A 14,736-nucleotide genomic window follows, 5' to 3' on the forward strand; every position below is an offset into this window, starting at 1 on the left:
CTTTGAATCGAATCAAACTTGAATTGAATTGCCATCCCAAAAAGTCCGTAGTAGTATGCTCTCCATGTATCTCTTGATATTAGATGATGACATTGAACGAATAATCGATTCATGAGGCTAAACCACATCTTAACATGAATAAAAGTCGTACAACCCGTCAACCAGTCCATGTAATAGTTTATATATATATATATATATATATATATATATATATATATATATATATATATATTTTTGAAAGGAGTCCATGTAATAGTTTTAAAACTCCATACTTCTTCCTTTTTTGCTAACTACTTGAAGCTGAAAAATCCAAGATACATTGTAGCATTGTCCATCGACCTTGCCATTTTTCTTAGAGAACTTTTCCTTTGGACACCGTATAAAACACTCCACTACTTCCTACACGAGTTATAGACCCTCATAAAAACATATCAAGAGCGTTAGAGTGTGTCGCATATTTTAACTGAAAGGGAGAACAATCAACGCACAAGAGCTATGCCTTGCTACCAATTCTGCAAAGAGTTAGTGTAATTGTCTTAGGAAAGATATGGAAAGCTTTGTTCCAAGCTACACAGCTTATAAAATTACAAAACATATAGTCCGATATAAAAATCGGTAACCAGTAACCTGTGAATCTGTGATACAATATATGTGGCCACACAACATTTATCAAGAACAAAAATGAGAGTTTTTCCACATAAGAATTTCTAATTGCAATGATCAAAGGACTCATACAAGGCTTAGACAAAGTAGTCACTAGGACAATATATGTACAAGTTTTTACAACACGACATAGTGATATAGATGCACACAGAGAACTTAATATGTGTTACAGTACCTCTAATCAAATGGATCAATCCTTGGGTCATGCTCACTAGCCATTGCCATTCCTGTACAGAGACAAGTAGGGCACATGACCTACAAGCCAATTCACAGTTAGACTCCAAAAGTCACTATTGTAAAATCAAAGAAGTATAACATTATCAACATAACTGATATGGAGCAAAGTAAGCAAAATATAGTGGTAAAAAGATTGCTCAATTTCATGAGAGATGTTCATCAATTCTTTGAGTCAGCCAGAATATCCCGTTCTTGTACATTACCAAGCCAATCCATACTGATTGTACTCTTCTATTAAGTATCATCCGTCCAGACAATGATATGTTATCGTAGTCAGCACAAGGCTAATAAACTATTTAAGTTAAGACTTATGAGCTAGTCTTGGCTAAGATTGTCTCCCAATCCCCCTAAAAAGTTAGGTGTCAAGTTGTCAACCCTAAAACAAAATGAGTCAATCTAGTGATTCCAGTTTCACTACAAGATATCGCATAGCTGTTACACACAAAACTTTTCCATAAATAATTAAGCTTAGGTTTGTTGTATAAACAGTATTAAACACCGAATAAGACAGATAGCCAAAGTAAAATAAGTTATATTTGAATTTTGATAGCCTATACGCATACAATGTCTAAGTCTAAAACTAACCTTTCCGGATCCTGAACAATTTGAACATCTCTCAGTCTTTGGTGGTGAAAGAGGTTGATCACTGCCATAAACTGTAGCAACAGGCTCAATAAGAACAAGAGATCCAGTGTTCGAACAGCGAGCACATGCTAAGTAACCTTCATAAAGTAATCACAAATAGAAAATAACAATATTAAAAACATTGAACATCATTTGCAGTGCAAGTTAAATTAAATAGCGTACATAATACAAGTATTATAACAACTAATTTCTCTATAATAGTTTCGTTCATACATTCAAACAAAGTAAAGTTTGATAAGATAATAGGTGGAAAAACATAAATATGCAGTCTTTTACTGACCTTGTAAAAAAAAATAAGGAAAAAAAAAAAAACCAATTACTTATACGTATATATTTTATACACTACTTTATTACACAGGACACATCCCAAATAGAGAAAGACAGGTCTATTACCCGTCTATCATACTTCTGTCACAAAGCATAGCACACATGATCATGCAAGCTTATACCTTCATTTCTGAAATTATAATTACATCATAATTTTATTTTTCTCATCAGAAATCTATATCATAATTCAAGAACAGAAATCCTAAGCCTTTTTCTTAATCTTCTCTCTTTGAACTGAAAGGCATATGGAGAATGGGAAAAGTTCAATAACTCGGACCCTGTCTAGATCATAGGATGAGCACATGATGTGACACCTGAAAAATTAGTTCTCTTGCGATGAGCTTAACACTTACCACAGCGACCACCTTTAAGAAGAAATCAATAGTAATTACTTCCTCTATTTTTGAAGATGCATCACTTTCTAAAAAAAGGAAGTTCAATTTAGATGTATCACTTTTCTTTTATAATTAATAAACTCTCCCTATCTCTCTCCAAACACATGGGTCTACTTTTTTCTTTCTATGTATCTCTCTCATCTCTAAAAATTGCCCGGAGTCCTCAATTTTTCAAGTGAAGCAACTAATAAGAAACGGAGGGAGTAGCTTTTTGTTGGTGTTAAGTCAAACAACAAAAGTTTCTAGACTTCAAAAATGAATACCAGCCAAAACCTTCTTCGCGAAACTGGCACTCCTGATATATAGCATATGTTGTCTTATATTGGCTTCATTAGCATTCAATCTAGACAGTGTCACTTGATATATTGGAAAGAAGTATAAGCACAATAGTGGCCAATACATTACACAATTCTACTCCGGCTTCAGATCATATTAGTTTTGCAACTATCATAACTCATAATTTTCCTCTGTAAAAGATGCGTCAAACACATAACATGAAAGTACTACAGCATCCAACCAGCTTTAGTAAACCGTAGACCACCCCTTTACCACCAAAACATTTCATTGATTGACTAACCTTCTAGGAATACACTATATCAAGGTGGCTGTTTTGTTTCCAAATAGATCACCAACAAGAAAGCAATTTAGGCCCATTGCCATGGTTCATGTCTCATGGCTGGGAATTGAAACACTACTATAACAGTTCGGAATATCATGTCTAATAGAAATTATAAGAGTCAAACAGCCAACAAAAGAAAAAAAATAATTACGAAGCCCTGCATAGAACTTTACCTCTTAAAGCAAACTGTACTTTCCATTCACTCTTGTGGAAGAAAGAAGCAGTCTCATATACCTGAAGTTGAGAGCCTTTCTCAACTCTAGTTTCTTTTAGAAGTATCCTTTACAGTTCCAAATACAACCCACAAACCAAATGGGGTTTAGCGCTCCTCCTATGATTTATTTCTCACTATATATTTATTGTTTGGTTTTTATTCAATGTTATCACACTTGAAACACTATCTGGATTTGAAAAATGTCAAAAATTCCCACTGCGACTGGAATTTACCTGTGATGATTATCACTTTCCGTTCCTCTACTAATACTTTTTTGACCTTACCGAAAAGGACAAAAATAACTTATGCTTAATTATATTTATATTTCTTTTCATGTACCAAAAGTCAAAACATCAGTAAAGAAAAAAATGGACAAGAAAAATATGGACAAAAACAAATGTTAAATTATATTTCAGAATTTTGATTCAACTAGAACGAAAGAATAAGATACAGAACCTATTCCAAGAATATAGCAACACAAGGCTAATGTGAATCAAGAGGCTAATTCTTTTGAAGGGCCCAAGACACTTTTAGAAGGTCCAAATAGCTTCATTATAGGCTGCCCAAAGAAAGAAATAAACAAGGAAAGGTCCAATAGATCAATTGGGAAAGAAGGAAGCTTGATCATCAAGGAAGAGGAAATTGTGCGATTTACTTCCGACGGCAATTGCGAAGGCCGCGCGCCACTCCAAGGGCCACGCGCCACCTTCCCGGAACCGCCTTGAACCCAGCTTCAACCATAGTCGGCGCGTGAGACATGGGGCAGCGCGTGAGGTGGTTTTCCGGCGGTGATAAGAACTGGATGAAAATTTATACTTAGTTTATTTTTTAGAGTTTTGCTTGCAAGTTTTTACCTTTCACTTGAAAGGGTTTTTCTTGGTTTAAGCACTTAGGATAAGGTTTATTTTCTGATTATTTAGTTGCTATAAAACTTCCTAAGTATATTAGGAAAGTTTTTAGTTAATTAAGTAAAGTTTGTTTAGGATTAGTTTTAGTTTTCCTATTCTAATTAGAAGTAGTTTCCTATTCTAGTTAGGATACTTGGGGGGCAAAGTTAGGGGTTTGTCCTAATCCTTGTATGGATGTAATTAGCTTATTTTTAGTCTATAAATAGGGGTATTTCGTGGCTCTTAGAGACATAGAAAATCAGATTAATTTCAATAAAAATTGTTTAGCTTTGCTTAAACGTTTTCTTGCTATTTTTCAATTCAAGGAGTTGTTTTGATAATTTGAACGTGCAATTCTTAGTTCTAGGAGTAGTCTAAGATTTGTTCATCAAAATACTTAGTTCTAGGAGTAGTCTAAGTATTTTGATTAGGCATTGAATTCGTTCCAAGAGTGGTCGTTTTCAAGGTCATATCCGGTTACTTTCAATCGTTTTTAGTTCGAATTTCTTATCAAGAACGAAGCTTTATTCTTATTGTGTGATTTTAGATTCTTTATTAATTTAAGGGGTTTAAATCCACATCAAAGGCATTCTCACTCATACCTCCTTGGTACAGGTTCTCTTTCATACAATTCCAGGTTGTTGTACCAAAAATGTGCCTTATTGTTGTGATAGCGGTCACAGCTCCCCATAAAAAAGTTAAACTTCTGGTTAGATTTCTATGATATATTTCCTTACAAATGAATTTTAGGTTTTACTACTTTGATCTCTGTAGAGTGTATTACACTTAAATTCATTCCACACCCTGTTTTGTTGGAGTCTGAAATTAGATTGTTTTTATTATTGTATCAGCCACCAACAAGATTCTTGGTATGCATTACAAACACACAAACAGAAAAGACACAGAAACATATCAGAAGAATGTCTAGCAGACTAGCACAGATCAATTAATAGCATTTGCAAGAAACTTTTGAGTTTTGAAGCAATAAAAAATTTAAGTCGACCACATGATGACATATAGAAAAGAAAATACCCACCAGTTCCAAGGCAGTATTTACATCTCTTATGTTCTTGTTGCTTTACATTGTTTATTTCAACTACCATTAATGCTGAGATCACACCGACAGCTCCCCCTGAAAATGAAGCTACTATGGGGTCTACCTGACTGCATTTTGCAAGATAACAGTAACAAGATAATTACATCTCCAGCTTAACCATGCTATACTACAGAAACATGTTTAGAAACTAATAGAAGCAAGGCCATTTGACTACAGAAATTTTAAAAAATTAATGATAAATAAATATAAAAGAGAGAGAGAGAGAGAATAAATCAATTATATGACAAGCGGTAAAGCCTTATAAAAATACATCATGATTAAACAAAAACAGATGAAAATTCTTTTGTACACTGTTGCTTGGGACATTTAAAGAAGCCAAGAAGTGCACCATCCCTCCTAGACGTACCCAGAATAGATCTGTCAATCATTGTTTATCTAATATTTCTCAAGGTTTATACCCAGTTATCCAGTAGCAAATTATAAATGAAGTTATAAGGACAATGTGCAATTACAAGTTAACTGACGATGAAAAGCAATCTAGGAGACGCTGATGAAGCTAAACTTTTGTGTTAAGAGGTCAGGTAGGTAAAGCAAGACACTTGCACAAGTTTACGTCTCTTGGTTGAAATTTTAATGAAAAGTGGAAAGACACATCAGAATAATACTCCAATACATCTATCATGATCACAACAAAGTATAAACCTATGATCTACTAGCCTGAAACCATCCTTAAGGCAGATAAAACATTTACACAATTGGATTTTGAAATTGCAACTCCATTAATCTTGCTACTTGGAGTAGCTAACAGGAGAGGTAGAGGATGGCAAATTTTGGAAAAACAGTACTGTTTTTGCAAACTATTCTTTACTATAACATATTTACAGTAGAATCTATATTTTTTAGGGAAGAAGAAGAGAGGGGGGGGGGGGGGTGCGGAGAAGATTCACATCCTAGTGATTTTGACACTTTGTGGTGATTAAATCCGCAAACTCCCCACTTTGTCCATGTCTTATTAAGTTTCAACTAGGAAAACTCGCAAATAACTGAATAGCTTCACTAGCAGATATTAACAATAATTTTGGTTCACTCTTTAACAAAGATTACAAGATTTAACATTTCTCTTTCCCTCAATTGTTCACGGCCTGATTATTAGATACTTTTAGAACTCCAATTGGACATCTTGCCAAGCAACGAAGGATTTAAAACAAAGGGGAGGCAAAAGAAGAGAACTGCAGGACAAAACAGAGGGATAGAACAAAAAAAAAAAGGGACTATAAAGAACGAGGAGAAGATCAAAGTAAATTTGTGAGCTAGCAGTAGATAGGAAGTGGCAGAATAACTTCCGTGTTTTTTTTAAGGTGGGCCAGACCTTTTTTCACTATTAATCATTCTTTGGTTGGCGCAATCTAAGGTATAGATTTGTTACAACCCTATGTAAATTAAGACTGATATTTGAAAAAAATAATTAGTAAAAAACAATCAAGGTTGTTCAATAACACAATCTTGTTACAACCACCGTATAAATTCAAGCTAATCATACACTTGAAGGTATCAAATAGTTAAAAATAATGATTAAAAACAGTAAGATGAAAGTAGAGGGGCATGATTGATCTTAGAGATCAGTCACTGGTGAGTTGTACAATATTGAGCATTTTCTCTTCCTTCTTTTTCTGTTGCAACTTAGAAGATATACCTGCTTCTGTACCATTGTCTACAAGGTGGTAAAGGCATAGTGTCTCACACCCGAATGGAACTAGCTTGAGGCATATCCCTCATTGTGCTTTTATACCTTCTTTGCGCATTGATTAACTCATCCTTTATTACAAAGTGTATATGATCCATACACTTTCATGCATGATAACCCACAAGCTGCCGTGGCATATTTCATTTGCTGGTTTCTTTTACATCTTTACCAGGAACACTATTTACACTTGTTGCAGAAATGATATATATGGATTTTGTAGACCACTAAATACATATTATTGACGGGTAACTAGTACTTGGGTCCGGGCAAAGCCCCCGGTCATTACATGGATATAGCAATTATACATTAGTTCATGACTTAACCTTATCTTAGTTAATTATTATTCGTCATATTGTCCTTCATTACCTTTTAATCTTTTGTTTGCCAAAAAAAAGAAAGAAAAACAACAACATGAAATGTGACATAAGTTAGTAGTAAGACATCTAGTTTAAAAACTTTAGATTACATGTTCGAATCTTGTATAGACAAGATTTGCAAATTATTATATGCAAGTTGATGACATAGAATGAAAACCAATGAGTGATGGAGAGTGCCATATGGCACGTAGACTTCCTTTGGTACCATTTTTTTAATATAAAAGTATAGATATAAATATAGATGAAAAAAAATACTAATAATAATAATAATAATAATAAGACACCAAAAATGTCATCCATACACAACAGGATGGTTAAGGACAAAAAAATCTCATGCCCTCAAGCCGTAATCTTAATTAGATAAGTGTTCTTACTTCTTAGTCACATGACAAAATTAATAAACAAGCGTTTTCAAGCTGTCATATTTGGACTACTTAAGTGCTTGCTTACAAATTTGTAACTTTATTATAATCAGTGTTGCTGTTATTTTTATGTATGTATTTAGTTAGTTCATATGGGTTGTCTTTTCTCATTTAAGACATGAAACTAAAGAAGATATGGCTGGTGGTGCTTTATGAAATTCAAGAGTTTCTCATTGGGATTCATTGAACAGGTTGAAAAGTTGAAGACTTTTGAATTTTTTTTCCCAGTGAAGTTGTAATGATAGGCCGGCTGTTGAAGAGTTGAAGACTTAACATTTCTTTGAACAAGTCACTCTTAGTTTCCTTTTCTATAATTGATGAAACGGTTGTGAAGAGAATGTATGGGGTTTTATTTGAGAATCTTACACGAAATGTAAGCATGCCTAAGGCCTATATTAAAGTGTATTATGAACAAATTCAGATTTGGTTAATTTAAAAGTGAGTTCTTACTTTAGGGGTTTTGATAAACCCAAACAACACTTGTGGCAACTTGTGTTCATATTCTAGTCGTGGCTAGGAAAGACCTTCTCTTTATTTTTGGGCAACACTCTATATTACTATGAACTATCCATAAATTATTCCACCCTTTCCTTTTTTAAAATCACGTCCATCTACCAAGATTTTAGTCCTTATATTTCTTTAAAACCTGTGCTTGTTTACTGTTTACGATTCAAGAATGCAAAGCTTGATCTCTTCTTAAAAGAAATAATTAATAATGAGAAGAAATCAAACAATTAATACATAAGCAATTTTCTATCAGTGGATAAGCATATTGCATATCTAAGTAAGAAAGCAAAGATATGTAAAGGGGCTAATGTACTATAAGAGGCAAGAAAGGTGACACTCATACCTCAACTGCATTGGCAAATGCATACTCTTGATGAAATCTTCATATGATGTTCCCCCCAATCCTAATTTAAGCTCTAACTGCAGCAAAACTGTAGAATTAGGGGTTGGCCTCAGTTCAAAAACAAGAATATTGTACAAGAGATTTTTAGAACACTCCCGTGTGTTGTCTAGTGCCAACTTAATTTATACATTCAAAGTATGACTCAGTCAAGAAATAGAAAACTTGATCGTGATAGTATTATGTTAAGTTATTAACTAAATCCATAAGGATTTAGAAATATGCCTCGGTATTGGAATATAAACTTTTTGGTTGTGGTTATACCAAAATACTAAGATTCACTTATAACAGCATTTTATAGAAGATTCTGCAAGGAACCGGCCCAACAATCAGTCCAGGCCTTATATACAATTTACATATGCTCGCAGGAAGGTTAAACCCCCGGTTCAGCATCAACTTGATGGATGAGCTGGAGTATTCAGTTATGGAGTTTGTTAGCATCTTGGGCAATTTAGTAATTTACTGCTAGTTTATTATTTCCCTAAGTCTGTTACTTTGTTGAGAGGAATCTTGTAATAAATAGGAGGAATGCTAGGTGGGAAGTTATGTGAAAATATTGTAGTATACACTTTGGGAGAGATTTCCTTCCGCTCGAAGAAGGGAAATTGTATTGTTGATTACACTGATCTTCAATACAAAATACAAATATCGGTTACTTAGATATATTCTTCTCTGTTTTTCTCTGGTATTCTCTGTTTTATTTCAAGTCCTAGCAGATTCAACCTTTATTTGAAAGTCAACTACCAGGATCTCTGGATGAAACTTGGCTACTGTCTCCATATCCTCAAGAATTAAGTGATATCAGAGTAGTGGAGGGAGACTGTGAAGGGGAAAACTGAGGAATGATACCAGTGTTTCAGCAAAACTAAATTGGAGTTTGGGATTCCTAACACAATACCTAGGGAGTTTTCAAGAGGGGATCACCTTGCCCATAAGCCCGTTCCTTAGCAGACAAGAAACAGGGGACTCCCAAAAGAAAAAAATAAATAAATAAATAAATAAATAAATACAATGTGCACAAAATGCATATAGCCACAGATTTTAAAAAATGTATTTACAGGCCTGATGACAAAAAAGCATTCAACTGAGAAATCTATAGCCAATTGTAGACCTGACGAAGCTAATAAAACAATAGGGACAAAAACAGGCCAATAAAAATTATGTTGCTGCAGTAGAAGTCACAATTGAGCTAGAATACTTACTGTAGGTGCCAGAAAGCCTCCGAAAATCATAATGCCAGCGATAAGGGAGAAACAAGTGGCATAGTATTGTTTGAGATTAGTTGAGCTCTGAAAGTGGATGAATGATATTAAGTAGACAATAATGATAACTGGAAACAAGGAATAATCACAAACCAAATCAAGGAACCAACAGATGTCATATACAGAGAAACAAGTATGCAGTAATGACATGATTGAAAATATCCTACAAATCACCAGAAAACTTACCAGAGGAGGCAAAAATGGGATAAATGACGGGAAGCTTGGTAGTTCATTTTCTTGATCCTCCTTTGAGATACCTAGCTCAGCACTTTTGATCCGCTGTTGTATCCTTAGCCTACGAAGCTATAAGACAAAGATTTTGAAGAAGTGAGATACTTTCATAGAACAAAAATGGTACAAAAAAAACTGTATTATTTAGTATTTTATTTTTTTTGTTATTTACAGAGCCTCAAGGATGGGTCATGATTTTTGATCACAGGACCCCTGGAATTGGGAGGGAAGCTCTTACTAACTGAGCTATCCCTCACTCTCTCATTAATGAAATATTGTGAGTACAACAGTTGAGGACAAGGATATAATGCACCGAACACAATACCACATAGCAATTCAGGAAAATGATCCTCTAAATAATCCAAAAACTATCTAGACTATGAAGAAGACAATACTTCATACTTCAGAATTTTACAAAGTTAGAAAACTTTTTGGTCCTTTTTAGCTTTATCACTACTTCTAAATTGAACCTAAACTTGAAGAAGAAACTATATCCTTGTATTTCACACTGAACTATAACTTGAAAAAAAAACATGTGAACCATGTACTCAAAGTTGTAAGTTGAAACTAAACAATAAACTATTTTTATACTAACCTCTTCCATAAGCAAGAAGATTTTATTTCGGCGACTCCGAATATTATCTTGAATTTCTTGCATTTCCATTTTAGCAAAGTCTTGAACAGTTTCAGGACCTTCTATAATACAAAATCTGCAAAAGAGCATAACTATTAAAATCTACCTATCCTCAAAATATAACAATAAGAAACCTATTTGTTAGTTGAGTGCTGCGTATCACCAAGTCATTATCTACATAAAACTACGCATTAGACAGGAAGTATAGAAACATAGCAAATCAAACTAAGGGATTCCATTTTAAACAAGCACGTAAAACTAATTATCTGTTTGCTTCTCAGCTAGACTCCTGCCAGTGTAGCCAAACCCAGTGACCTCCTACACATAAGGTCAATAATGCATACAATACTTAATAGAATACATGAAATATCCTTATTTAAGCAAGGTAAGCATATAGACTATAACTGTTTAGGGTAAAAATACCCCCAACACGTGGTCTAATCCCATAGTGACACGTGGCCCAAATTTTAGGGCGACACGTGTACCTATAGGAAGATGACACATGGCCAATACAAAGAGCACCTAAATGAGAGAATGTCTCCTTACATCAGGAGGCCCAATTCCCGAGAAAGCCGCAAAACGGCACCCCAAGGGGACACGTGTCCTCTCCTGATTGCGCCGCCAATCAGAGCACGCCATCCTAGGTCACTAACTCTAAAGGGGCAGAACTTCTCACCCCTATAAATACCCCAATCATTTATGATGGGATGGGTGGATTGTGACATAACATAAAAAAGAGCATTAAGAGCTTCAACTTCTCACTACTTTCTCTATCTAGTTTTTCCTTTCCGATCACTAACTTGATCGTCGGAGGCGAATATTCCTATAAACGGAATATTCGTTGTTTTGCGGGTGTCCGAGCCCATCTGTCCGAGAGCGCGACCAGTATCTAGAGGGAATCACAAAAAACCCCGAAAGAATAACCATAAATCAGGTAACATCAAAGTTTCTCCCTTTCCATTTTGCAGTGCCAACTTATTATGGTGTTAATACTGTCATAGTTCAGCGAACTAGTTACTTCCATTTTCATACAAATATGTCTGAAGTCTAAACCCTCTGGCTTGTCATCTTGAACATTATAGGCGGAGGATTCATATAAAGATTGATTAATACACCAAAATCTAAGGATTTCCTTTTTTTCCCTGATTATTAGGGGAAGAATTTCACCATCACTACTAGGAAAACATTGCAGAATACATCTTGATGCATAGTCTTCCTCCAAGTACATAAATTAAAAATACCCGTATTTCAGAAAATTTCAACACTTCTTTCAGTGAGGGCAATCACCATAATGGCAATTTGACATAAGAACTTCTGGCCTGCTCCCCAAAAAAAAAAAAAGCAATATAGTAGCTACTTACAATGCAAAATGCAGATTTCTCCCCTGTCATTGCTATTTAAAATTTGTTGACATACAGCACTTTAAGCATGGTGGTGTAACTGATCCTTCAGTTAATCATAGCATTGAGTTTATCGGGATACATGGTTCTTACTAATATTTCACCCACTTTAGGATCATTGGATTCCAAATACCCTTTGGATACAAAATATACCTGGATGTGGAGTTTTTAAGTGTTTACAACCATAAAGTTGCTCGGACAAAAAGAGTACAGACACATTTAACACCAAGATATGTTTGTAGTAATTTCAATATGTCAAGTTGTCAACAAGTCCATGTAAATTCAGCATCTTGTTTGTCCTAGGACAGGCTCGTTTTTCTTGCATCTCATACTATAGGACTTCTTGACTATCAAGTGCTTCAACAAAAATAAGGCACTATTATCATTCAGTGATATCTACAAATATGTGTAGACATTATAACTTCATCTTCATACATCTTAGGACAATTTTTTTTGAAAATAACATGTTTTGGCCACCAATATCAAGTGAAACTTATATATTGACATGGAAGTAATATTTCGGATTTTCGGTAACTCTACACCTTATGACCTTTTTACCTAATTTCAACCTTGATATCCTCAAGTACACAATACAATCAGCGTAGTCCTAAAGTACGAAACAAATCAACTATGTTACTCAGATTCAGCTAGAAGTGTACAACACAGCCATCATCTTATGATAATAAATAAATACATAAATAAATAACATTTGCATGATTTTAATCTGCAGTGTCTAAGCGTCCCACCCATATCTGAGTCCCAAGTATCCAATTGAGGTAAAATGAAGAGTCAGAGTAATATTATAGCAAGTCAATACACCCCAACCCTGCTATTATCATAAAAAAATATATAATAAGCTAAGCAAGCTCATTGATTCCTAATGATAAACAGAATTACCTAATACAAAAATCAAACAGCTTCAAACTATTCTCTAACTCACGAAAACATGAGCGGAAGTCAATTAGCTTAGTTGGTTAAAGTCTACGGAGTGGAACAAATTCCGTCCACTATCATTTGCCATGTCTATTTTACAACAAAAATTAACAAAAACACAAAAACAAATAAATCTATACTATCAATTATGATCTAATATTGCACACAAATTACTATACTATTGAAAACACAAGCAAACTATTAATTATCAGTTGCTCAACTTCAAAATTAGCAACTTGGGTAACGCCCGGACTACTCACTAGTTAGTAAATATAAACACGAGACGAAAAGAGAGAATTACGCAGAGCTAGAAGAGTCAGTGGAATCAGGGGCTGCAGAAGAAGGACCGGATTCGGAAGCCATAGACGACGAAGATGAACAGCGCCATGTCGAAGTGAAATGGAGGTTTCTGCGATTGAATCTTGAGGAAGAAGATGAAGAGTAATTGTAGTAATAAATCAAGGGTTTAGAAGTTGGCTGAGAAAAAGCCAATATCCGACCTGAACAAAGCATATTTTTGTGGCGCCCAGTTTCGTTTCGTTTCGTTTCTTTCTCCGATCACCACTCCTTCATGTTAAAAGGTTAGCTGTGGTGGTTGTTGCATTTCTCTTCTCTACAGTAGAACATATGCTTGTCTGTTTGCGAGTGTTGCTGACTGTACCATAAGACTTTTTTTCTTTTTTCAAAAGAATTATTCTCCCGTCTCATATGATAGTTCATGTTTTCCTATTTTGGAAATTCAAAATGTTGTTCTTATATTTCCTAAATTACACTTGAATTTTACACATGCCTTGTATTTTTTTCCAACTTTCTCTCTCTTACTTTTGTCTTTAATTGTACTTTTCACTTTTATTAATGTAATTCATCCACTTTTTCCTCTTATTTCTTAAATACCGTGAAAAACACACAAACAAGAACTATATTATGGGATGGAGGGAGTATCAAATAAAAAGTAAAACAACATAACACAACAACTGTCAAATAAACCTAAAACAGAAAATACAACAACTAACGACGCCGAGCACAATCAACCAACAAGTGAGCAGGAGTAACCTAGAAATGAGGAACCATTTGAACCTGTCAAACCAAAAGAGATTGAACTGAATCCCGCAACTCCTGAATAATCCGCCAATCAAAATTTTCCATTGAACTAGATGAAGGAAGAAGAGCAAGGATGGAAGCACAATTTGTATAAATCCGAATTTTCAAGAAGCCTTTACAGATTTCAAACTCCAAAGCCCAACACAGGCTTGAAGCTTAAACTGCAATGCTGAATATGCCATAAAAGCCCGACAACCTCCTCCCAATACCTCAGAAGAATGAAGATCTCGAATTATCCAACCTCCAGCTCCAAAAGTAAAACAATCCTAGGCCCTATCTATAATTATAGGAATTATGACGAATAGCAATTAACAATAGAACAAACTTATCTGATTTGATGTCGTGGCGTGACATAGCATCACTACCCTAAAGTCGAATTTGCCCCATACTTGTACACACGGACTCATCCTTGCTCAATGGATTTTGCAATACGATTGCATAACGTTTTGACCCAAACCTTTATACTGACATCATCATTGTTGGTTACTTCATAAGCATTTTCAACCTGCAAATTTAACTCTTATTTCACAATACCATACAATGATCATTAGAGAGCACTTTCATAGTCTCCACCTGCACTATGATTAATATCATAACAATATTCTCGTTTGAACCACTATGATTAATATCATAACAACATTAACTTAGAAGCATATGATTCACAATTATGGTCAAACTAAC

At 34.6% G+C, this 14,736-nt stretch overlaps 1 protein-coding gene across 1 annotated transcript; it reads right to left on the reverse strand.

Annotated features, from left to right (window-relative positions):
- Positions 1-510: 510 nt before the first annotated feature.
- Positions 511-13,565, reverse strand: LOC145592346 (protein ORANGE, chloroplastic-like). The gene is made up of 8 exons (XM_081648792.1): positions 13,256-13,565; positions 10,583-10,697; positions 9,943-10,059; positions 9,697-9,783; positions 8,438-8,514; positions 5,024-5,151; positions 1,486-1,622; positions 511-918 (listed from the first exon to the last, which is right to left on the reverse strand). The coding sequence occupies exons 1-8, from the start codon at positions 13,465-13,467 to the stop codon at positions 841-843; spliced, it is 951 nt and encodes a 316-aa protein (XP_081504918.1). The 5' UTR covers positions 13,468-13,565; the 3' UTR covers positions 511-840.
- Between the last annotated feature and the right edge of the window lie 1,171 nt (positions 13,566-14,736).

This window comes from Chenopodium album, chromosome 18 (genome assembly GCF_948465745.1).
Source record: "Chenopodium album chromosome 18, dcCheAlbu1.1, whole genome shotgun sequence".
Classification (NCBI taxonomy): Eukaryota; Viridiplantae; Streptophyta; class Magnoliopsida; order Caryophyllales; family Amaranthaceae; genus Chenopodium; species Chenopodium album.

Excerpts from the sequence above, each read along its gene's own strand:
- LOC145592346 (XM_081648792.1), bottom strand. The coding sequence starts at position 13,467 with ATGCTTTGTTCAGGTCGGATATTGGCTTTTTCTCAGCCAACTTCTAAA. Across the intron at positions 10,698-13,255 it reads ACTGACTCTTCTAGCTCTGC|ATTTTGTATTATAGAAGGTC; the intron begins GTAATTCTCTCT and ends GCTCTTTTGCAG. Across the intron at positions 1,623-5,023 it reads TAAATACTGCCTTGGAACTG|GTTACTTAGCATGTGCTCGC; the intron begins GTGGGTATTTTC and ends TACTTTATGAAG.